This window comes from Anguilla rostrata, chromosome 8 (genome assembly GCF_018555375.3).
Source record: "Anguilla rostrata isolate EN2019 chromosome 8, ASM1855537v3, whole genome shotgun sequence".
NCBI classification, from domain to species: Eukaryota; Metazoa; Chordata; class Actinopteri; order Anguilliformes; family Anguillidae; genus Anguilla; species Anguilla rostrata.
In genome coordinates, this window is record NC_057940.1 from 47,316,809 (window position 1) to 47,341,574 (window position 24,766).

General features: G+C 43.7%; 3 protein-coding genes and 1 long non-coding RNA gene across 6 annotated transcripts in view; 2 read left to right on the plus strand and 2 right to left on the minus strand.

The window, feature by feature from the left end:
• Positions 1 to 135: 135 nt before the first annotated feature.
• LOC135261827 (zinc transporter ZIP1-like) lies at positions 136 to 6,293 on the minus strand. Its single transcript, XM_064348463.1, has 3 exons — positions 5,775 to 6,293; positions 3,725 to 3,840; positions 136 to 2,798 (listed from the first exon to the last, which is right to left on the minus strand). Exons 1-3 carry the CDS (start codon positions 5,905 to 5,907, stop codon positions 2,109 to 2,111), a joined length of 939 nt encoding a protein of 312 aa, XP_064204533.1. The 5' UTR covers positions 5,908 to 6,293; the 3' UTR covers positions 136 to 2,108.
• Positions 6,294 to 8,613: 2,320 nt separating this feature from the next.
• jtb (jumping translocation breakpoint) lies at positions 8,614 to 16,495 on the plus strand. 3 transcript variants are annotated; one of them, XM_064348465.1, is made up of 6 exons: positions 8,614 to 8,766; positions 10,193 to 10,331; positions 10,469 to 10,509; positions 10,881 to 10,966; positions 12,342 to 12,421; positions 12,526 to 16,495. In XM_064348465.1, the coding sequence occupies exons 2-6, from the start codon at positions 10,246 to 10,248 to the stop codon at positions 12,680 to 12,682; spliced, it is 450 nt and encodes a 149-aa protein (XP_064204535.1). In that variant the 5' UTR covers positions 8,614 to 8,766; positions 10,193 to 10,245; the 3' UTR covers positions 12,683 to 16,495. The 3 variants fall into 3 exon arrangements, with proteins under 3 accessions (XP_064204535.1, XP_064204537.1, XP_064204536.1); XM_064348467.1 differs by having other exon boundaries at positions 12,345 to 12,421; XM_064348466.1 differs by lacking the exon at positions 8,614 to 8,766 and adding an exon at positions 8,985 to 10,048.
• Positions 16,496 to 19,111: 2,616 nt separating this feature from the next.
• The window catches only part of LOC135261830 (uncharacterized), a 58,275-nt gene continuing 52,620 nt past the window's right edge, over positions 19,112 to 24,766 (plus strand). The window contains exon 1 of the long non-coding RNA XR_010332044.1: positions 19,112 to 19,562. This is a non-coding gene — a long non-coding RNA (uncharacterized LOC135261830). The remainder of the gene's footprint in view (positions 19,563 to 24,766) is intronic.
• Positions 20,126 to 22,038, minus strand: cart4 (cocaine- and amphetamine-regulated transcript 4). The gene is made up of 3 exons (XM_064348468.1): positions 21,605 to 22,038; positions 20,945 to 21,025; positions 20,126 to 20,451 (listed from the first exon to the last, which is right to left on the minus strand). The coding sequence occupies exons 1-3, from the start codon at positions 21,749 to 21,751 to the stop codon at positions 20,344 to 20,346; spliced, it is 336 nt and encodes a 111-aa protein (XP_064204538.1). The 5' UTR covers positions 21,752 to 22,038; the 3' UTR covers positions 20,126 to 20,343.

Here is a 24,766-nt window from a genome sequence, read left to right on the forward strand (position 1 = left end):
GACTGATCACACATTCAGTTGTAAATCGCTGTGAGCACACTTAGGAAACGAACGTGAAAGCATACCCTTCTCCTTCTGCATAAACGCACACCATTTTCTGCCACACCTAAACATAATAGCTCTCACACTGTCCTATGATGATTAAAATTATGCACAGAGAAATGCAAACTTTATTGGCAAACAGCGAAGTCATGAAAGGTTAGTGTGCACAGTAAGTATCACAAAATTTGACAGAGATTGAAATACACTCCACAGGGTCCACAGCCAGAAGAGCCTTTTCTGGAAATACAGAACTGAGTACACAGAAATGTGCTGTCACAAAAATATAATCATAAATATATTTCAAATCAGTACAAATTTGAAGAAAAAAAATATATATATACCTATTACATATATTACAATATTTGATAGTGAGATTTTATTTAAACTTTTTTCCCCATTAATAATATATTTGATTATATATTTTAGTTCAAAATATTTAAAATACATTCCATTTCTGTAAACGGTGGGCACGGTTTGGCCTTATATTTCCATGGTATAGAGTAGGCCACAAGTACAGACGATGCTGAAAAAGTTTCATGAGTCTGTTCTTGGTTGTGGGTGGGGCAGCAGTATAATGGGCAAGGAGCTGGTCTTGTAACCTAAAGGTTGCAGGTTCAATTCCCAGGTTGGACACTGTTGTTGTACCCTTGAGCAAGGTACTTAACCTGCATTGCTTTAGTGTATATTGTATAAAATGATGTTGTGAAATTCACTCTGCATAAAAACATCTGCTAAATGATCATGCATCTTTAACTTGCCGGTTTGGGAACGTTGTTAACTATGCACTATGCGCTTCCTGTATTCTAGGTTGCCCTGGATACGCGCATCTGCAAAATGAATGTACTGAAAAGCTGTTAAATTTTAAATGATTGTTGATTCCCTCAGTAGCAGTTAGCTAATTCGTCATTGCTTTCACCATCCAAGAAATATTATCAAAGGAAGTACAAACAAAATAAAAGTAGGATATTCTCAAAAATAATATAGAAACACAACAAAAAGCAATACATAAAAACTCAATAAAAGTAATGAAATATATAAAACAAAAAGAAAAAAATAGATGGTAGTTGGTTTTTCATGCCATTGTTTTGCATCTTTGCCGCTAGCTGTGTATTATTAAACACCCAAAATACACCCCCAGCATTGTCAGTTGATGCAGAAATTAGCTTTTGCTTGGCTGATTGATTTTCAGCCCCAGTGAAAGGACATCAACTATTTTGACATGAAGAGTACACTGCAATTATAATGCACTTAAATTGACAAATCATATACCATGTGACATCCATTGATCGCCTGACAAACGTATGCCCGTATAAATGTCTATAAATGTAAGTCCTCAGGAGGTCAATGTATGTCACTTGTTAAATGGTTTATCTGTTTAAGTGCTTCATGTGTGGTCAGACCGCAAGTAATTTTTACACATTTAGCACACTGATGTGCTCATTGTACTTCATTCATTTATGTAATAAATTATCAGCTTAAGTGATGTTCATGTTACTTTCTGCTATTTTTTTGGGATTCAGCACACAGTTACTAGCAAATATACTTGAGCTGAGGACGTTTTATTCCCTAAGAATGATATTTCCGGCAGAGCCAAAAATCAGTGTTTTCCTCTGCAGCATTCACAAGGTACAGTTCATCTCACATCTAGGAAACACACCATTTAAACATAAACACAGTGAAACAAAATGTTTTAGAAAGCCAGAGTTGAACTTAAATGCCATTCAAGGAAACACTATGAGAACTTTAAATTGTAAATACAGACAATAAATGTTAAATAAAAACAAAGCAAAAAAAACTTTAAGGCCATAATAAGGTAAATATGACAATAGGTAAATTATGAAGTGAAAAAAAGAACAAAAAATAAAAAACAGATTTAAGTCAAACTTAAATCCTGGAGAGCCACCATTTTGGTAGATTTCTGTGGCGCCCTTCCACTCAGCAGCCAGTTCTGGCCTTGGAAACAAAGGTGTGCAGGCTGATCAGCAGATCAGCATCTTGAATGGATTCCCAGTGCTGCAACACACAGACCCTGTGGCCTTCTGGGACAGGAGCTGCTCAGCTCGGCTCTAGATCTTTATAAAAAGGGTACCGGCGAAGACGGCGAATCCGGCAAGGAGTAGCGCGAGCCTGGGGAGCCGGCGGTGTGGCGCCATCTGCTGGTGGGTCAATATTTTTGTGCAAGTGACGCAGAGGAAAGCGCCAGCCGCTAGCCCCCCCAGGGTGGACTGTGCCAGCTGGTGAGAGGGCGAGGTGGCCTCTGCCAGGGCCACACCCACCAGGGAGGCGAGGGAGAAGAGCAGGAGGCAACCGGTGACGACGCTGCAGCGCAACTGTGCACGGCCCAGGTTTACCGCCAGCCCGGCGGCCACCAGACACCGGCGCAGCAGCAGGGAGGTGTAGGCCCCCGCCCGCCACCCGCCGTCCCCCCACAGGCTCACAGCCATCCCCTCCAGGGCTGCGTGCAAGGAGAGGGAGAGCACCAGGGTGAATGAGGTGAATGAGTGCCCGGCCAATCGCAGGTGGGCGGGGTCATCGCGGGGGCCACCCCCACGGCATGGCTCCTCCTCATGCCTGGTGACAGGGGAGCGGCCCTGCTCTTCCTTGCGCAGCAATTGGATACAGGGCTCCATCAGTCGGGCCCACCTCTCTTCCTTGGCGGCCTGTGATTGGTCCTTGTAAGCCAGGACAGCCTGCTCCATCACCAGGACCAGGAAGACGCCCATGGACAGGAGGAATTCTGGGAGTGGGAAGTGAAGCTGTACAAACAAACACACACAGACACACAAACACACACGTAAACACACACACACACACAAGCACAGACACGCACAAATGCACAAATGCACACATGCAAACACACACACACACACAAACACACACACACACATGCACAAACACACACACACACAAACACACATACACAAACACGCAAACACACACAGACACACAAACACAGAAATACACACACACAAACATGCACAAACACACAAACACAGAAATACACACACACACGCACAAACAGGGGTTGAGAGCACAAGGGTTCACAGCCCTCTAAACTGAGGACTTGCACAGCAATCTCAGATCCGGGGGGAACGAACTCCCCGTCCCTCTCCGAAGCTGTGGCCTGAAAACTCATCTCTTCAGACTATACCTAGACTAACCACCACCACGCTGTATTTAAAAAAAAAAAAAAAAAAAAACCCTTTCCTGTCACTTGTTACATGTTGCCCCATCCCTGCACTTCTTGGTAATTTGTATTTGTCCTAATACTGTAGCTTATTCTTCTGCCTAGTTGGCTTTGCAGATGTTAGACCAGGATAGTGTTCATTGTTCTCGGCTAGAAATAGCTGTACAAAATAAGTAATTGTACCTTACTGAACCCGTGTTCAGCAGTTGTCTACGATCATGAAAATGCACTTTTGTACGTTGCTTTGGATAAAAGCGTCTGCCAAATGAATGTAATGTAATGTAATGTAAGATCAGCAGACGTTCGGAAGACGGGTCACAACTGGTTTCAGATAAAGATCTCAGGTCCTTACAAGGCAGGGATGCCGTTTCAGAGCAGCCCTTTTTCAAAACTAAGATGGCTTCCGGAGTGACATCGAGACAGATGGGAAAATGGCCAGTTGAGGACATTCTGACGGCAGATGGGCTGTAAAAACGCGCAGATCGCAGCTCTTACTTTGATCTCCAGGCTGTGGAAGGCCTCGCTCATGCTGCACAGGTGGTGAGGCACCAGGTCCAGGAGGCAAGCTGACAGGAAAACACCACCCGAAAAGCAGGTCACCAAACTCAACACTGTGCCACCACACCATACCAGAGAGAGAGAGAGACCAAGAAAGAGAGGTACAGAGAGAGAGGGAGAAAGAAACAGAGAGAGACAGGCAGAGTGAGAGAGAGGGATAGAGAGAGATTATTATTATATGTTGTGCGTCATATTTGTTACATGTTGTTTATGTGGTTTCCATGTTTCTGTGTCTTACATGTGTTGTTTTGGCAATATGACTGTAGCTATCCTGCCAATAAAGCAAAATGAAATTGAAATTGACAGAGAGAGGGAAGTAGGAAGGGAGAAGTCAGTGTGGGGGCGGTGTCACGATTTTAGACAAGACTGCACATCCACGCTAACACTCACATTAGGGCTAGGTCGTGTTTTTTCCAAGCCTCATGAATTGGGTCACTTATGATTGGTTTACAGCAGGGATCTCAAAGTAAAATCCTGCAGGACTGCAGCGCCTGCTGGCTTTCAGTGTGTTTCAGCACTCAAGTCACTGATTGACTAAAGAGCCCATAGGCCTTGTTTCTCTGTTTGCAAAACAGCAACACATGTGGAGGCCTAGCCCTGTTCCTGCCGTAGTGTGCAATCAAACCTGCAACCCCCAACCTTCCTCCATCACTCCAATAAAAGACACACTTTTCATTAGATATTTTTACAAAGCATTTGAACAGAAAGTTAGTTATTTTACACATCTTGAATATGCTATTGACAGCCTCTCTTCCGTGGAAACATTTATGCATAAGAAAAGAAAGAAAGAAAGAAAGAAAGAAAGAAAGAAAGAACGAAAAACCTGAGGAGAGATTAATTAGGTGGAAAATTAAATAGAATGTAGACAACCAAAAGAACACAATGCTTCCCCGTGTAAATACAGTATTTTGACATGCTTCAAAAGCTGCATTCATGTATTAATTTTTTAAATATGCATCTACATGATGTTGTTCTATTTTCAAAAGATCAAATACTGTATGTATTTAATAACAGGGAATTTCCACAGGAAGTCATGGAGGAAGTACAAAAATAGAGTTTGTTGCAGACAGCTGATGTTTGAAAAAAATACCCAACACCTGTTGAGCCATTAATTTGTGTTGTGTTATGTGGACAATGTTATTGCCCACGTTTTCATGTTTCAAAATGACAGATACAGTATATTGCCAAACGGAACAAATCAAATCAAATCAAATAAAAATGTATTTATATAGCGCATTTCACAAACAACCTGACACTCATCAATAAATCAGTGAATAACTGTTTTCCGACTTCACAGTCCTGAGAGACTCTACTTCATCAGTCCACATCACTCATTTTTATCACAAAACACACATCATAATTGATTTTATTTCTGTAATAGACTTGTGGCAAGTAACATTGATTATGACTTCTGATTTCATAACTGCAGGGTTAAAAAAGACTCATAAGACAATCTTTGTACCCAGATGGTGTACTGTCATTTTAAAAATAGGCCTTTTGCTTTTTATAATAGTGCACAGTAAAATATTCAGTGTAAATTCAACTCTGACAGAACACCTACTGTATGAGTCCTGTTAGGACCCTATGTACTTTGTAAGAGTTGATTTAATACTGAACATTTTATTGCGTAGGGTTATTCCGGGACAATTCACCAAACGCCATACTGGAAAAAAATTACAGTTTTAATATGTTAACATAATGGAATGCATTGCTCACAAGAGCAGTCAAGTTTAAACATGAATTTAATATTCAAAAAAATATAATGGAAAATTTTTATTTTAAGATGAGTTTTCATTTTTAAGCATGACTTGCAACACTGATTAAACATTAACAAGATAACAACAACAACAACAACAACGATAATAATAATAATAATAATAATAATAATAATAATAATAATAATAATAATATAATTTGTATGTCTTCCTGATTTTCCGTTTGCAGCCCCACCTAATCTGAGACCCGCGCGCTTCAAGGTCTTGGTTACCTGGATCGGCGCTGCACTTCCCCGATCCTTTAAGTGCCCACAGCGGGACGATGCCACAGGCCAAGGTGGCACACATCAGTCCGGCCATCGAGGCTAGCTTTGTTCCGTACATCCAGTCTGGGGAATCATCCATAGCGGACTCGAAACACAACCCTCCGCGTGAGTTATTTCGTTCCTTGGTGCCCTTCACTTTGGCGGTGAGGCGCTCCCCGATTAATACCTAATGAACGTAATGTAATAAGACTAACATAGACCCAAAAATCAAAACAACATGAAGATACTTTCGACAACAAACTACATTAAAAACATACGCGCGCGCAAACACGACCTGTGCTGTTAAACAGACTCAATGCTTGAAGTATGTGTTCTCACAATAATCCCCGAATGTTCGCTGCAATTCGTGTAAACTGACAAAATGTCAGGAGCAATCGATGCACTGAGTTTATTTGTTGGGAACCTGTCAAATGTCACATTGCACGCGAATAGCGTGTGTTTATGGGATATTAGCCTGTATCGGGAATGTCTCAAATTCATTGGGTCGTTGTGAGAAGTGGGAAGTCGCTGACAGGAATTGCTGGATCTAGTCCAATTACAGATTCCAACTTCTCGGAAGAGACAGCCTTCCCGTTACTCTTTTGATAAAAGTTGCCAAGAAAAGCTTGCAAATTGGCTCACCCTTTCTTTTTCAAAAAAATAAAAATAAAAAAAGAAATAAATTTGGCGACAGCCTGTGGGTACTTTCAAAAGATATATTTTAGCAACCAAGTCAATAACATGTTTTTATTACTTCAGACTCTGAATGTCTTTGTCGTTTTGAGTGACCTAAAGTTTTAGACAACTGCCACAAATCAGTTTAACATGCCATTCTTTAAAAGTGCATCTGGTCCCTGTTGGGCTTATCTCTATTGAGTCGAATCATCTCAATTGAGAGTCGATATGAATTAACACTGGACGCTTTACTGTGCAGTTTGCGCGACGATGCATATTGTTTATGAGGGAAACTCAACACATTTGATGTGCTAATTTGCAGTCAACTGATTTTCTGATAGATCCGTGGGAAGCTTCTGAGTAGTGGGCTATTTTCTGAGTGAGCATAACAAGTGGGATAGGTCCACAGTATTTCCTTTGCTACACAGCGCTCATTGCTACATCTTCCTTCATACATCCGACGCAAGCACAACAGCCACCGCCTTTTATCCCACTGCTGTGTACCCGTGGGTCTCGCGCCGCATAATCCATCTTGCATAGACAAGAGTTGCCACACTTCTTCGGCACTTCATTGCCGCCAGATTAGCCAGCAGAGGTCCCTACAGTACGACCAGCTGTCCGCTCTCCCTTCCGGGGCTAGTGTCGCCCTGCCAGATCAGTACCTTAAGAAGGAGCCACCTAGCAACCCCCTGTACTCATATTGTTCATATTAATTGAAACATAAAACATGCATAAAGAGATTGTCCCTGTTCTTAAATTACTGAGCATTACAGGCCTCTATGTAAATACAAAATTTTCAGTTGCAGTTTGTACAGATGCAAAGCTGTGTTTATAATACAGCATGACACTGTAATAAGTAATATTCTATTGCATTTATGCATTCTATAATTGTGCACTAACAGTGTCTTTACCAGGGTGGTAACAAGCAAAAATATACCTTTTATAGCATCTTTTTATCTGTGGTTCTAAGAAAATTATTTTGTCCCTTGAAGTCACCATGTCGTGTTTCTATCATACATATATAAGCATCACCAAATACAGCTCTCTTGTCATACCTGTAGGGGACACAGGCCTATGCAGGACCCCTAAATATATACAGGCAAGGGTGTTACATGTATTAGTAAAAGTGTATAACATGTCTATTAGTAAAAGAGTATTGCATGTGTATTAGTGAAAGGGCATTAAATGTGTATTAGTAGAAGTGTATTGTATGTGTATTGTATTATGTAAAATGCATAATTTTGTTTTATGGCAGCGTTGTAATAATGATGCAGTTAGAAACCACTGTTTTACATACCTAACTGATTGCAGACAACGAGGCATTACCAACATTTCTTGCAAATTAATTCACAGATAGTGTTTTCCTTTTTCCTGAGCAGGATGCCTCTGTGCACACTGGCATGCACACAATAAGCTCTTTCCTCACTCTGGTTAGATGATGTGTGGGAACGGTTAAAACACACACCAGAAAGGCAGTGGATCAGTTTACTCGCCCAACCTACGGTAAATTAAAAGAGGAAATTGAAAAGTTAAATGAGGACTTTAAAAAAGGGTTAGGTAAAAATTGGGCCATTATGTAAACTCTGCATAGTACAGAAATCTCAACTACTCACACATAATCAACTACTATAGTATACCTGGCAGATTTTAAAGCCTGTTTCATCACTGATAATCTGATAGATGTGTAGTGGTCTTAACACCTGAAAAACTTTTTCAAACACACACATAGGAATATGGAAAACGTTGTCTCATGCATACATACACGCACACAAAGACACACAAATCTGCATGCTTACCTCACAGTCACATAAGTACCTACAACTAATTCTATTATTTTTGTGACAGGGCTAAGGAAAAATGTTAGTAGTGGTAAATTGTACATTGTGGCTTCATTGTCAATAAATCCAACAAAGCCTGACCAAATAAACGCTTAAAGGTTCACATGTGGTCATAGGCACGAAGTTGTTTTTGGAATCTCTTTAATTTTTGGACTTGGCTCCTCGAGGGATTTTTTATTTTTGGACTGTCAGAAAGTTGGCTTCACTGTTTAGACGCCAGGGGTCGCTGTAAGTTGCGCACGCCAGCGTGGAAGCCAAATGAGCCTGGAGATGAACTGAGGTTGACTCTTCGTTTGCCAACACATTTCAAGATGGCTGCGTCGACGGAAGCCCGTGTGGACTCTTGATCTGAAGATCAAAAAATGAATGTTTATACAAAAAGAACAGAATTGTTCAGCGGACGCCAGTGGTCAACGTCCAGGATAAGAGTGTAGAAAAGAGTTTTGGTGTGTATTTAGCAAATATGTGTCTTTAATTCATATAATTGTTTTTCTAGATCACATGCTAGCTACAGTTTATTAGCTAGTGCTAGCTGCCTTTTGAGCCACGAAAGCTTCGTAGTCTCTATCTTGGTTCTAGCGTGAGCTAGTTTAAATGCGTTTCGATTTCGTTGAAAACTAAATCCAGTACCCAAAAACAGTACCCACAGTGGGAGGTTGACGCTTTCTTGAAATAATCCTGTCATTTCTATCGTGTGTTACCAATCTAGTCTAATAAGTTAAATTAGTTGTTTGTGTAACCGATGTGTGTTAGTCAACTTTCTGCGTCCACTCAATAAGCGTGTGCCAAATAGCCACTGTTACGCTTGGCTAGTTTGCGTGATAGAATTTTCTTGACTAATGTTAGCTGACTGTTTCCCATTGAATAATATGCCAAGCTAGTTGATTACGTTAAACATGTACGTTCAGTTAACGAGCTGTTTAGTTACGTTAGCTCCAGTTATTAACTAGTTCGCTCGTCAACCAAGAGCTTGGTTGGTTTCATTTTGATCTTTGTAGCTAACTGGCTAATAGCCAGAGTGTGTGATTAATGACAAGGACGAGTTTGTCTTTAACCTAAACCTAACGACGAATCTGATGAGATAACGATGCTAAATGGCAAATGCAGGCCACGTTTTTGTTACGTGAACGGAACACTAGTCTGAACTAGCCTGTTATTTTGGTGAATTTTTGTTTTAAGAGTAGGTCACGTTTCCATCTCCTGAGTGGGTCTGGTTGTCACGGATCTTTGCTCATAGCACAGAAATGCTGGATTTGGTGTCCAGTATTAACACTGATACTGATAAAGAAGCTAACTACGTAGGCTTGCATCAAGCCAACTCTGACATAACATCTACAAGCCATGATCGTAGCAGAACATAACATATTCCAGATAGGCCGTTATCTCTTGATAATGATTGGTCTTTAGCTAGTTAAGAAACATGGTGAAGTAACTATTACTTAACTTATTTAGTCCGTCAGATCAGCGCAAGTTATCAAATTGTGACGTAGCTATTTTATGACGTTTATCTTGCCATGTGTACATGGTGCAGAGAAGAGTCTTGTGAGGCTCTCCATTGATGTGATCGGGGACAGGGAGAATACTGTGAATATATGACGTTAATTAGCCAGCAGGAGGACCAGGGGAGAGAATGTTGAACAGTCCAGCCACAAGCTAACGCACTAGCCAGCAACATTATCTACTACACGGGCGTAGAAGGGTGACCTTTGTCATTCGTTCAAAAGGATTGTAAGTGCGTTCCCATCGATGTGCAGTAGAAAACAGCCCTAGTTGTGCCCACTACTTCCATAATTGGCTTGTCCTAATGACTTTTTATTGTTGTGGCACTCCAAAAGTCTCTCTAAATATTTCTTCTTTTCCGTTGTTCAACAGATTATTACTGCAGGAGTGTAGCGGGTGTGGCTCGCGCGAAGAAGACGGTCGGAATGGAGAGCGATTGTCGGATCATCAGCTGCCTCAGACCGCGATTCCTGGCCTTGCACGCGCTCTTCTGGGGACTGATATCCCTCAGGTGCGGTTAAGCACGCGGATGCGTGCGCGCTTACCTTGTGGAACTGTGGTTTTCCGACGAGGATCAGCACTCTGTTTGTACTGCATTTCGTAGTGTGTGTAACTTCTGAACTCACCTGTTCTTCTTGTCACACACAGAGTGTTTGGTGCAGCTTTTCTGAGTGAAGAAAAGACTCCAGGTAAGACTCCTTCCTGTCGAACACTCATTGTATGTTAAAAAAATAAATAAATAAATAAAATAAAAATAATTAAAATTAAGCAATGGACCAATTTATTAACCGTGTACAGTTGCTCCTCAGTAACCCCCCTTGGGTTTTTGTCTAAGAGCTTTATCAGTGGAGGTAGGCCTTCTGCAAATCCCCTCAGTAAATACCCACCCCACTCCTTACGTTTATAAAACTTGGGTTTTTGGCTCAGAACGTTCTTTATCAGTGGAGGTAGGCCTTCCGCCATTTCTATGTGCACACAGTTAGCGTTTGCAGCCTAGCTGCTGCTGCTCTTGTGCGTGCAAAGTGCCTGCCATTGATGTAGCGGGGGACGTGTCTTGCAGTGACTCATGCCGTGACCATGCCCTGCTGGCAGGTGGAGGAGTTTGTGGTATCAGCAGAGTGCGCCCAGTGTAATGCGTTCCAGTCGGTGAGGACCGCTTCCTTCTCTTTCTCTCTCTCTCTGTCCCTATCCCTCCATCTCTCCCCGCTGTCGTTCTCTTGCTCCCTCTCTGTCTCCCCTTCCCTCTGTCTCCCATTCTCTTTTCCTTTCTCTGCTGAAAGGCGAACCAGCTCTGTGCCCACAGGACATAGGGGTTATTTTTTACCTCGGTCTGTTTCTGTTATATGTCATAGATTGACCTTTCGGCTGTTATGTCTGTGTCAAACACATTTTCTTAAGACATAAGCCTTAATTTGTGTGTGTGCGCGTGTGCGTGCGTGCGTGCGTGCATGCATGCTTGCGTGTGTGCGTGTGTGTGAGTGTGTGTGTGTGTGCGCATGCGTGTGTGTGCGCGCGTACGTGCGCCTGTGTGCGTGCATGCTTGCGTGTGTGAGTGTGTGTCTGTGCGAGCGTGCGCGTGTGTGTGAGAGTGTGTCTGTGCGTGCGTGCATGCGGGTGTGTGTGTGTGTGTGAGAGTGTCTGTGCGCATGCGTGCATGTGTGTGAGCGTGTGTGTGTGAGAGTGTCTGTGCTTGCGTGCATGCGGGTATGTGTGTGTGCGTGCGTGCATGCGGGTGTGTGTGTGTGCTTGCGTGCATGTGGGTGTGTGTGTGTGCGTGCGCGTGAGTGTGTCTGTGTGCGTGCGTGCATGCGGGTGTGTGTGAGAGTGTGTCTGTGTGCGTGCGTGCATGCGGGTGTGTGTGTGTGCGTGCGCGCGCGTGTGTGTGAGAGTGTGTCTGTGTGCATGCAGGTGTGTGTGAGAGTGTGTCTGTGTGCATGCGGGTGTGTGTGAGAGCGTGCGCGTGTGTGAGTGTGTCTGCGTGCATGCGGGTGTGTGTGAGAGTGTGTCTGTGTGCGTGCGTGCATGCGGGTGTGTGTGTGAGCGTGCGTGTGTGTGAGTGTGTGTCTGCGTGCGTGCGTGCATGCGGGTGTGTGTGAGAGTGTGTCTGTGTGCGTGCGTGCATGCGGGTGTGTGTGTGAGCGTGGTGTGTGTGAGAGTGTGTCTGTGTGCGTGCGTGCATGCGGGTGTGTGTGAGAGCGTGCGCGTGTGTGAGTGTGTGTCTGCGTGCGTGCGTGCATGCGGGTGTGTGTGAGAGTGTGTCTGTGTGCGTGCGTGCATGCGGGTGTGTGTGTGAGCGTGCATGTGTGTGAGAGTGTGTCTGTGTGCGTGCGTGCATGCGGGTGTGTGTGTGAGCGTGCATGTGTGTGAGAGTGTGTCTGTGTGCGTGCGTGCGTGCATGCGGATGTGTGTGTGAGCGTGCGTGTGTGTGAGAGTGTGTCTGCGTGCGTGCGCGCGCGCATGCGGGTGTGTGTGTGCATGCTGTACTCGGTACTCAGACTCACTCTGTGTCCCGTCTCTCCAGAAGACGTTGGCGGCCTGCAGCCCCACGGGATTCGTGGAGAAAATCAACTGTGCCAAGTCCACGAAGGACGAGTACAAGAGGTGAGCCTCCGAGCCGGGGTGGGAATTTGGGAATTGGATACGCTCAGCTCCACGTAGGACAGCAAATGTAGTTATTTGTTTCAATCTCCCCCCCCCCCTTCCAGCTGCCGCTCCGCCCTCATGGAGGAGAGACTCTTCTGGAAGTTTGAGGGCACCATGGTGGGCCTGACCGTCCTCTTCGCCCTGGTGGTCGTCGCCCGGCAACGCTCATTAGACCGCCTGGCGTCCGAAAAAGTCAGACGGCAGATCGAGTCCATCTAGCATCCCCGCCCCCCCTCCCTCCCAAGGGAAGATACGGGGTGGGGGAACTGCATGACCTAAACCAGGCACACCTGCAAAAAAACAAAATCTCAACCACACCCAAGATCACAAGTGCTGCTTGTTTGACCACTCCTGGCTGTGGTCGGGGAGGAAGCCACACATCAGTTAAAGGCGTACTGTTGAACCGTGATCCTGTAAAATACTCTACCGGATTTTAATTTTTTCAATTAATTTTTACATTTTATTATCAAGGGCAGTTTGGATTCTCTCTTCTGGAAAAAATGTGAAGACATAAAAGGTTAACAGGAGGTGTTCGTATTAATTATATAATTTTTATTATTTAATATTGGGTCTGGAATGCATGAGGACATCCCTACCCGCTCCCTGTCTTTACAGATTCTGCAAGTCTGGTTTGGAGTTCATCTACAACACAAAGTGGCGATAACCATATTATCAGTGAATCGGTGATGTATTGTACTGGGCCTGCTGGTCATGCAGATGACTCATGGACCGTTACCCCTGACCCCTGACGTCAGCCCAGGCTGGACATGAAAAAGATTAAAGTCGGGTCCTCTGGTTCGGGGGGAGCATAAACGGTTAATTGGCCTGCAGTTGGGGTAGGACAGTTGTGACCGCGGTGATTTTTGACCGCGTGTTCTGCTGGACTCAAAAGTGGGAACGTCAGCTTGTTTGATCGTCGCCCCCCAACTCCCACCCCCCCCCCCCCCCGTGCCCCAAGCTCCTCGTAAGGGCCATTTCAGCTTATGCCGCTAAGCCTGTTCTCGTGATAAATTTTTTTAAAATGACTGTGAGGCCTGGTGTTACATTCAGTGAAATTTTTGGGTGGATGTTAAAAGTGAAGCATGTTTTGTATATAAGTGTAGATAAGAAAACCTACCACTAAGTTCATTAACCTTTTTTTGTAATATATAAGCGTACGTTTTTAACAAAGTACCATAGACTGCGAGATTTGTACCTGGAGTGGAGATGCGTACATCTGATTTTCAGTAGTCAAGCCTGTTTTCGGGAACAACCTGCGTTGAAAGGATACGAGGCGTTTGGAGATGGTCAGGCTTTTACAATGGCGGTGTGCGGTGCTCCCGGTATAGCCTCAGCCTTTGGATTCAAACTGAGCGGACGGTTAAGAGACAAAGCACAACTCTGGACATTACTCTTAATTTCTGTACTAATTGGTGCCGGGCTAACGGAGGCCGCAGCGCAGAGCTGTCGGTGTGCCGCGTAAACTTGGTGTTCTGGGTGCGGTCGTGCTGGATGGGAACCGCGAGACCTGTAACGGGGTGGAGTAGTTCTCCATTGTTTGCTGAAACCCAAGGTCATGCTGAGTCTTGACTGGGGGGGGAGGAGTTTATATTCCCAGCATGCTTCACTCTGCTGCTGTGTATGTCAGAGACAGGGATATGCGCTTGATGTGTTTTTCTAGCCATTGGAACTTTGTGATCAGGTCTTTCCTGAACAAAGAAAGTCGACAACCGATTTTAAATGCAGTGGGTAGTAATGCTCGGAAAAATTCCTAGTTTTTGTGACCGTTTGCCATCGATCGGTTCTCCTTTCACCAGCGAATAGTTCAGAGGAGGTTTATTGGTCATCTGGACTGCATGGCATGTTTGTTTCATGAGGACAATTAAACAAAAAAAACGAAAATTCCGGTTGTCAGTGTTACTCCAGTCTAATGGTCTTAAGTATTAATAAAGATGCTGTTTGCCTCAGAGAGAGACTCCAGTCAAAGAGCATTTATAGCACTGACTGTTTCTACTAATGAAGACAGCTGTGTGTATGCACTGAGTTAAGATCAGCTTCAGCCATTTAAAGCAAACGTTGCACATATCCCTATGACATCATCTGTCTGATCCCTATGACATCATCAGTCAGATCCCTGTGACATCATCCGCTTAACCCACACTTGATCCTCATTGTATGAGGATGGGTTGCGGTGCTCTCGACCAGTGTTCCTTCTCAGCTAATCCTGGCGATGTGAAGATCTTCATGTAATGGGGATCCCTCACTCCATGTTTGTGTCCTACTGTAAGCCAATCCAGGTTGATTAAGGATCTGTGAATCTGTACAGCAGCTGGGGAGGTCATTCTTTCAGTCAAAGAGAGACTGGAATTTCCTGGTTCCGAACCTGGTCGATCCAGTTTGTGGATAATGGTAGATTGCATGTCCAGTTGTGGATACCCTTTTTTTTACCATCCTGGATTAATGCTGTTGCAAAAGCAGATTTGTGTTCTGTATTTATTGGGGGTTTGGTAGAATTCCGTGTGTGTGTGTGTGTATATATACCAGTGTTTTTAGCTTTGCTGCAGAGGAGTTGCTGGATTGGCTGCTACTGCGAGTATTACCTGGCATGTAAAATAACAGCAAAACTAGGACTGGGCGATATATATCGCAGTGATAATTATCGCGTGCAAGAACGGTCGTCGCCACCGCGTGGTGTACCGCCTTTCTTTTTGTCTTTTTCTCTTTAATTATGCCTGACGCGATAGCAAACAACCACGCTTTTGGAGGAGACTTTTGGAGTCACCTATTGCTTGACCGTAAGACAGCCAGCAAGGCCTTGCAGCTTCCGCGCAATTGGCAGAAACACATCACATGATCACACGGAAGCTGTGCGACCTTGCTGCTGATTGGCTGTCTTGGCTGTCAACACCCAGTAGGTAACAGCGGTTACGTTTTTCTCTGGAAGCATTTTACACAGCCTCTTTAGTTGTTTAGTAACGCTTCAGGTATAATTAAAAAGAAGACAAAAGAAAGGTGATACACTATACGGTGGCGACGACCATTATTGCACGCGATAATTATCACTACGATATATCGCCCAGCCCTAAGCGAAACATGTAATTGTGTCAAGCTTGCTACCTTTTTTTGGGGGGGAGGGGGTAAACTACACGCCCCTGCAAATAATTTTAAAAGGTAACATGCTTCTTGTAAGAATTTGAACAGCTGAAGTTGCTATAGTGTTCTGTTTCAGTGGCTGCCAATAGCGTGCTGCTCCGGTGATGCTCAAGTATCCCCGCTGGTGGCCTGCCAGGCTGGGGGTTTTCATTTGTTCTCTTCAGTCAGGGACTGAGGCAGATCTTTGACCCCATTTGAGTGGGGTCACTGACCAGTCTGTGATAAGAATCAATTAACATGCATCAGTGTACTGTCTTGGTTCCCTTGCTCTTTGCCTTGGTCCTGTTGAGCCAAAGGATCTGTCTCTCCGATTGGTATCTGCAACCCACTTAATGAATGAATGCATTTACTGCAATCCTCCTCTTAATAAAATGGAGCCCAACTTATGTTCAAATATGGAATTAAAATGTTTGCATTTTTAAGTAGTGCTGTGCATGTGATGAGTACAGTATTTAATTCTGACTGCTATGAATGGTGATGGAATCTGTGAAACAAGGAGTCACCCCCCCCCCCCCCCAAATAAAAGCCTCATGACCAGCAGTGGGTGCCAAAAGCATCTGTTGGCCCAAAGCGAGCACTTTGCGGGGGGCACTTCCATTTTAGTCCTGCCGACAAAGTGATGTTGCGTAAAAGGGTGTTGTAAATGTTTACAGAAAGGCGAATGTTAATTTCTCACTTCTATGGAGAGGGAGTGGCGTGGCATTTCAGTGGTGGGTTGGGCTGTGCTGTGGTGCCTCAATTTAAGATGTATATCTGGAATCAAATTTGTCTTGAACTTGTCTTTTTTTTTTTTTTGCTTCCTGCCTCCTCTACTGTAAATGTATTTTTATAAAACAATGTGGGACTCAGCTTTCCTTTGACGGACAAAGGAAATGCTGCAATGAAAGAGACTCAATCTTACACCTTGATGAGTGCTTTTGTGTATTAATGAGTGTGTGGGGGTTTAATACTGTGAGTTCATCTGATTTTTAGGTTTATAGGAGTGTTTTAAAGGGACAGTTCACTTTCTGGAGTTTTTTTCTTGTATCTCAGTTTTAGTCTGTTTTGATGGGCTCTTTTTGTGTACAATGAAGGATATTTTTGTGTTTATAATAGTTACATGCATGTATGCAGGATGAAAAAACAACCAACTGACTGCTTTTTGGTGAAAACCTTCCTGTATAAAGCTGCATATTAAGCAGATTTTTGAAATGTACTTAGCTGTCAGAAAAGTTACAAAAAGTAGAAAAGAGCATGTGGGATCTGAGTCTAATGCGAGCAGTATTTGTATTGCAGTGTGGTTTTAAAGAGTCCATTGAGCGTTGCAAACTGCGTCAATAATGCTTGAGAAAGAAGTAGCTGCACTTGGAACCGCGTGGACAGCGGCAGAGCTGACGGTATCGCGGCCCCTTTTTCACCGAGCAGAAGCCGTCGACGTTGCACTGCCGACAGAAGGGAAAACAAGGTGCAGGTTTAGGGGAAATTGAAATTTTAACCACCAATTTCTTAAAACGGTCTCATCTATAATTCCTGTGCTTCATTTGTTTTTTCTGAACCCTGAGGTGCTGAGGAGTTGCCACTAGGTGTCGTGCCAAAACCACAAAAAAGTGGAACCGGCGTCAAATTTAAATGCAGCAATGCTGGCACGTGCATTATAATATATGTGAAGGCGGTATCTATCACTCGCTACTTTAAGAGTTCTATCTCTGCCATGTGTTCACTTGACGAAAATCTTCCATCAACACCACAATTAGAAAAGCTCATTTCCATTTTCTGAAGTGCTGCTATTCAGTGTTGTATGACCTGGCGAAGATATTTCTGTACCATTCTTGTTATTATCCGTCTCCTCAGACGTTTGCAAACCCCGGGAAGACTGCTGTACTTCCTCCGCAAAATAGCCGTTTGTCTCTTCTGAAGATCTTCCAGGACGTTGTGAAGAACGACCATCTACGAACAAGAAATTGACGAGTTAGGAGGCTTTAGTTTGGTCTTGACGCTATAGCGGTTAACTTGAGTAGTAGCCTCCAGTAGGTCACACCGCTGCATACGTTTCAATCTCCGTAATCTGGGTTGAATCAAACTCCTATATTTACCCCGTTACTAAAATGTATTCTAGAATTTTTTGTTATTGAATAAATGTCATTTAGGACCACATTTTGAAATGTGACAGTAGAATGATCGGTTTATATCTTTTGATGAGTTATCTATGGTTCCGTTTTACCTGCTGTCGAACAAACTCAGCATGGTCAAATACTGGGTCTTGGTACATTTTTATAAGCGTTTATAATATAACATACTCACAAATATATTCTATGTGTATATGTAGGCTACGATGGACTCAGTTGTGTAATGTAATGTGTTTTCATTGAGAGACCATTTGAACAACTGGGTCTCATTGTATCCCAGTAATATGTTCTCAGTCATTGACTTTAGATGTAGGCCTCGTTATTTCCTATAGCAGGGTTTAAGTGCTCTCTTGTTAATGGCCCACTTTCCACTGTAGGTGCTGTAAGCGAATTCAAACCGCAACTGGCTAAATAAGCCTAAATGGCGCACAACGAAAATGGGGGCAGTCGGGTGTCGACAAACATTTTGCGCTATGGAAGGCTACCATTACATTACATGAGGCTACATTACACATCATGTGGCAGGCACTCCGAACCTGACGCTCCGAACACGAACTCACCAGTTCCTTCTTTTGCTCTTCCGTGTCCACTGTTTCCGGAGGCAAGTCCTCTGCCAACCTCGCGTGAGCTCTTAGTGAGTTGGAGTGCACACACACACACAAGAGCAGCGCTAAGGAAAGGGTTGGGAGCTTTTCCATGTTTGTTTTTTTTTTCGCCTGAAAAGCGGTCTGAAGGCGACAGCACCAGCCACACTCGGCCGTACAGCGCGCGCGGGGACAGGCGTGCGCTTTAGTGAGTCAAAGTTGTGGGACGCTATCCAAGGTACTGAACGGGTTGCAGGTCATCTAGCCTGTTCTGTCCCGCCGGGGTTATCCGAAGCAGGCGTCGGATAGCACGCCTTTTGCGCGTGTGAACACTGGCTGAGTCAGCAGGTGTCGGTGACACTTCTACCTCAAATCTGCACTCGCTGTTTGGGAAAGGCGTCCGTCGTCGCGGTACCATATAAATTGGTATATAAATAAGAAACCCTTCCACAGTAAAATGCTCTGTGTTAATTTAACGGAGTACATATGAGTCCACGTACTAACCTCGTACCAACCGCCACACTGTCACGCGTGAATATAGAACTTCTCCGTCTTTTCCCATTTGAAATTCGCTCTTTAGCTCCACATATTGATTAGTGATTTTTTTAAATGACGTCTGCCAATAACATGCAATATGCTTAAAACATCTCCTTCGCGTTTCCTAAAACTCAAAAGGTTCGTGTATGAGATGTTAGTTGATGCAGTGCCTACATGTAGTTCCAGGTTTTCCAGACATGCTTGCCCATAGAATCGAATAATAGAATTTCAGTATAATCAATACACGTTCACTGTAGCTTCAAGTCGTCTGCGAGCTCCCGGTTACGCAAAAGGATGAAAGGGTGAAGACCGCGCCGCCCCTAATCCCTTCACTACTTGCAGGAGTAATCCTTTCCGTTTTTAGACGGGTTACATCCGACAAGAGCTGAGTCTGTGACAATATAATTTTACACCCGTACACAAGCTGGGTTGTGCGTCAGGTCCGGCAGTTACATGTTTCATCTATGAAGCAGTACGACATAGTACACTGGAATCGATCGTTTTCTTTCGTATATATAATGTGCTGTTTGTAACCTTTTTAAAGAGGCTAAACGAGAGCTGGGTGACGTGAGAATCACACAACGTGAGGTCTGTGGCCATAATTTAAAGGCAAGTGACTTTGAAAATGCAGTTTAATTTATTACGCTAGGCTAATGATAAAACCATCAATTAGCACACACGTCCATGTGGAATATGCTTTGATCTGTCATGGTCGCTGGATACAGCTGTATTTCACGCAAGGTAACCTTTTTGAACGGAATGTGCGTTCATTCTCAGAATGTATTATGCTGATCCTTTAAAATGGAAAAGGTCAAATCCTCTTATCTGCACGCCGCGGAAAGGGCGGGAAGCGCAAAGGCTCGTGTTTCCTGTCTCATTGCCGATCGCGTAAATGCAGCTTCGTCTGATAAGGTTGTGATGTCGCGTGAGATGTCTCTTGCTGCCCCTTCATCTTTGTTGACAAAACATATGAAACATATGGACTTAACATATCATTTGTCCAGGACCAACATAATGTGATGGGCAATTGTCATTTCAGTTGTGGGATGTCCCGTTTCGAAATCATTGGCGATGCCGTTGTATCAAGCTATAGCTACTACACCGCGGGTGGAATTGTGGTCAATCACCGTACAAAGTTATAAGACATACTATACAACACTAATGACAGGAATTATTTCCATTTTGCGAAACAAAATCTGTCAGAATCTTTAACTTGGGATAATTACAATGTCTGCTAACGTTTATATCTGTATTGTATCGGTAGGTCAGTGAGGAGGAGATCAGAAATAGAGATGCCACGCAGCTTCGTTCGACATTTTTTATTAAAGAAAAATAAATCCATTTAATCACACAGATGCGTTTTCATTTAGAGACGAGCCGACAAACAAAGACAATATCACGCATGCAGTATAAGAGACTGACTAGTAATAACGGTTAGGTGGAACACGACGGGTCGCACGCCTTGGTCCGGTGAAAATGGTTCCGTTTATAATGCGCCTGAGTGGAGGTGGTCGCGCGCTGCTCAGTAGCAGCGCAGGAAGAAGGAGTTGCACGCAGTTCCTCTCAGGCAGTCGCAAAGTCTGCCGATGCGCGGTCCATGCTTCATTGCGCACCGCTCGCCCACATCACACTGGAAAGCCAACATTAAACAGGGGAAAGTGGGTCACGCACACGAGGGAGCGTTCTGTACCTCTCAATAGCGCTCTGACGCAGCTGATAACTGTTATGAACTTATAACCACATCAAGAACTATTGTCTACTTAGTGAATAGACTATTGGTTGGGTGTGGCATTCTAGGGCATGCGCGTGGCTGTGTCCATTTTGCACCGGGAGGAAAATTGCTCCAAAATAAAAATTAAATGGGAACTTTCACAAAAAGATAAGTTAATACTCACTATAAATATACTGTAAACCACAGTTAATTACAGTGTATAAAATGAGTATTTAAAAAAATATTTTATGAACCTGAACTTATTTGTTGAATCGTGCTGAAAATTGCGAAAATAACTAAATTAGTGCTATGATGTAAATATGCTATAAAACAGACGCACTACAAAAAAATATTTATTTTAGCAGTTAAAGAAATCCTGTCCTTGTGTGTGCTGAAGTTGGAGAAAACTTACCCGGGGAATCACGCTGGCTTTTTTCTCAAGCGTTATCCGGTTGTCCTGGGTGCCGTCCAGCAATCCCTCGAGCGCCTCTGCCTGCGAAAAACACCGAAATAAACTGTCTTTCATTGCGACTGTTTCAAACACTTAATCTTGCTTGTAACCTGCACATTTTTTTTTTCAAAAAAAAAAAAAGAAAAAAAAGGGGGCTGTTTGAATAAAACTAAAGTTGCAGGACTCTGTGTATAAAGAAGACAACATCGAGTTTAGTTACGCAAAAAAGAAATATTGCAATACGAAGAAAGCTGTTTGATAATGAGCCTCATATGCTAATTCTTTTTGATAACTAAATGTCAAGGGAGTGAAGTTTATTATCCAGTTTACCTCGGTTACATGCGGTAGCATTACATTCTGTTTCAGATGCAGTTGTAAAGCTACACATTATTTCCTACAGTGACCAGCTGACGCGTTGAATTGACCAACCTGACATTTTGGCTTAGGTTGATAGGGTTTTGTTTAGTTTCTAGCATGATTCGTTGAAAGAACTCATGTTTGGTTTATACAAAACGTTCACCTCAATTACGCGTTTATCCATGGGAAACCACAAAACCACGACAGGCGTAAGTACACGTCTGAGAAAAATACATATACATCATGGCTATGTTTAGTTCTTACCAAGTCCCTGGTGATGTGTCCCATTTGATTTTGTTCCTCCTCTGAAGAGATACCATTCTCCGACGCCATCTGCCCCTGACACACGACGGCGAACATCGACAGACAGACACCCAGGTACACCGCCGCTCTAACTTTGACACTGTCCATGGTGCTGAACGTTTCAAATTCTAGAATTCGAATGTGGGTGGGTCAGAAGCTGGCTCGCGTTGGCGTAGAATTCTTGTCTTCGCTGCCCCCTCTGCGTTTTCTTGATCCTTTTCTGGAGTTGAAGTCGTCGCTCTTGTGCCCCCTTTAATTGTTTCCCCGTGCAGCTTGGAAACTTTATTTATAGGAAAGGAGCCGTGCCGCTCCCATGTACACGCTGATAACGTCACACAGCGACCATCTTCGCATGCAGACCTTGGTTTGCGTGTGCAGGGAGAGAGAGAACAGGTCTCGCGGTCAATAATGATGAACGCTGGCCGTGGCAGATAAATTCGGCACCAAGGGTGGAACTTTCCCATCCAGCCCATTAATTAAAGTCAGTCATTTCCGCGAACTGAACAGTTTACCGCGTTATCATCGTACCTAGATGGCTTATCACAAGAAATAAGCGGCCAAGACACGACTGCCCCCCCCCAACCCCCGAATCATGTCTTGTACTTAGTAATTAATGTTTTTTTAAATACAGTTTAATCGTTGAAAAACGGGTCAAGTTGGGTAAATATTTACCCAAAAAGGCCCTAATATAAATGCAATGCCCTAGTTCTGTCAATCAATGAAGGTATATATATATATATATATATATATATATATATATACCGATCAGCCACAACATTAAAACCACCTGCCTAATATTGGGTAGGTCCCCCTCGTGCCGCCAAAACAGCTCTGACCCGTCGAGAGTTTTTAAAATCATGTGGAAATAATTCGCCCTTTAACAATATCTTAGCTTTTTATAGCCCTGTAGCAACTACTAAAAATGTAATGAACTACTAATAGTGCAATAACTCACAATAATGTAATCCATTTCAAATTTTTAATGTAATAAAAACAAATAATGTAATGATTTCTGTATATATACAAATATATACAGAAATCCAAATATACCAGAGGACACCTTCAGAGGTAGAGTCCATGCCTTAATGGGTCAGAGCTGTTTTGGCGGCACGAGGGGGACCTACACAGTCCATCCAAAGATTATGGTTCAGTCTTCACGGGGGCTGACTTATTAGGCAACTTGCAGCAAAGAAACACCATTGAACTTGACTTGTTTAGTTCATGTATGGACTCTTCTGATAGCTGGCCTTGTATTCGGGTTAACAACAAATACTAGGTTTGTGTATGGGCATTTGTCATTAGCCAGATTTAGAGGATAGAAGACATTGTCGGCTTTCTGACCAAATGATATTGCCAAATTAAACTGCCCACAACCTTTGGCAATTTGTATACAAGCGCCCCTATACAAGCCTCCTGTGCATTTAGTCCACTGGAGTCACATTTGAACAGGCGTGCAAGGCGGTTATGCAGACCATTTTCATTTTACATTTAGTCAGCTCTGGAAATGTAGTTCAAACATGTAAAAAACAAAAACCCATTGTTTGCCCCATAATTCACGAGTTTCAGTCTATTTCTTGGAATGGCTGTGATTGTCTTTGCCTGTCTGCTTATTTTTCTTAGTGTTGTGGAACGCCATTGCTCTCAGTCACCAGTAGCGGTTGTTACATCAGCTTTAGAATGTTCGGTTAAGAGCATTCTAATAATAACATATTTGTGATCATATACCTTTAATGGGTTGATTGTCCGTCCCTGTTCATCCTGCCTGTGTACACATACAAGACTCCCAATGTTGTGTATGTCATGGTCTGTACTACTACGCAATGGAATTAGGAACACGGTCCTTTCTGGGAATATGGAAAAAGATGGAAAAGACACAGCTGGATCTTTACGGGAATCCTCATAAGGAATGAGGAGATTCCTACATTCTATGCAGATCAAGGAATTGTATGTACTTAACTGAGTTTACCTGTGTTTTAAGACATACTATTTTGTTGGTCTTGTTGGGACTCCGTGGGAAGGGAATGATCTGTTTACGGAAGGTTTACGGAAACCTTACTGGGACAGTCACTCTCCTTGACCCAAGGAACGATATTCACGCGAGAGTCAGGAGGTCTGAATCCACTGGCTTTGTGAAGCTGTAGGTGCCATAATAATGTTCCACAATGCCCTTTTCACGTTTCGTTAATAGATATCCAGTGTTTTCATGCGTCAGCCCCAGCTAATCTTTTACTGACTTTGAAAGCTGTCACTGCAGCAAAATTCAAAAAGGATAATCATTTTTGACCTGGATAGAAGCTCATTTTATGGCGATGATAAGCCAACAATGGCGAACGACTCTGCGGTCAGAAGGCCTTTTTGCAGCGTCAGGCTTTGTGATGGAACGGGTTGACAAAAGCTGCTGATGGAATCAGCACTTGTTTGAAATCAGGGAGCATACAGTGCATACACACACACATGCACACACACACGAGCACGCACACAATCAGAAATGGTGTTCACCAGAGAGAACTTTTATTCTACGGGTTCACCTGCGCGGATCGTGGGTAACCTGTGAAGTGAAAATGGGCCCCGGTAAGTCTCTTGATGTCTTGACATGCAGCAACGAGACTGCTGACATTTTCATTATAGCTGTCCGCCTTGTTAATCAGTCGGTTGGGAGAGCTGATATATAATTTGTAACGACGGCAGTTTCCTGATTCGGTTCAGCCCCAGAGGTGCAATGGTGGAAACCGGACAGGCGCGGAGCCGTAATGGGGCCCTCGTCCATAACGCGAGGCTCTAAAAAAGAAGTGTTCAATTAACACTCAGAGGCGCTGGAGTGATTCCGTTTTCTGTCTCATTTTGCGCGAGCAGGGAGGAGCCCGGGTGCCGTGCGGCACACTGGCAGGCCGGAGGATTGGCTTCCCGCCATCGGTGGTCTCCTCTGCACCGGAGCACTCTGATACCAGTGCTCTGCGACCAGGAGAATGTAGGAGCAAATGGCTCTGACTGCACTCAGCGTGCCGGCTTAAATCTCTCAGTTCTGCTCTTAGGGCGTCGCCTTGTTTTAATGGCTCATTGGGTCATATGACTGATTCCTTTTCTGTCCAATTAACCCTTTAAGGTGTTCTTAACTGAACATTC

Excerpts from the sequence above, each read along its gene's own strand:
- LOC135261827 (XM_064348463.1), bottom strand. The coding sequence starts at position 5,907 with ATGGATGATTCCCCAGACTGGATGTACGGAACAAAGCTAGCCTCGATG. Across the intron at positions 3,841-5,774 it reads GAAGTGCAGCGCCGATCCAG|TGTTGAGTTTGGTGACCTGC; the intron begins GTAACCAAGACC and ends GTGGTGGCACAG. Across the intron at positions 2,799-3,724 it reads TCCACAGCCTGGAGATCAAA|CTTCACTTCCCACTCCCAGA; the intron begins GTAAGAGCTGCG and ends TTGTTTGTACAG.
- jtb (XM_064348465.1), top strand. The coding sequence starts at position 10,246 with ATGGAGAGCGATTGTCGGATCATCAGCTGCCTCAGACCGCGATTCCTG. Across the intron at positions 10,967-12,341 it reads AGTGTAATGCGTTCCAGTCG|AAGACGTTGGCGGCCTGCAG; the intron begins GTGAGGACCGCT and ends CCGTCTCTCCAG. Across the intron at positions 12,422-12,525 it reads ACGAAGGACGAGTACAAGAG|CTGCCGCTCCGCCCTCATGG; the intron begins GTGAGCCTCCGA and ends CCCCCCTTCCAG.
- cart4 (XM_064348468.1), bottom strand. The coding sequence starts at position 21,751 with ATGGACAGTGTCAAAGTTAGAGCGGCGGTGTACCTGGGTGTCTGTCTG. Across the intron at positions 21,026-21,604 it reads GACACATCACCAGGGACTTG|GCAGAGGCGCTCGAGGGATT; the intron begins GTAAGAACTAAA and ends TGTTTTTCGCAG. Across the intron at positions 20,452-20,944 it reads AAGCCAGCGTGATTCCCCGG|TGTGATGTGGGCGAGCGGTG; the intron begins GTAAGTTTTCTC and ends TTGGCTTTCCAG.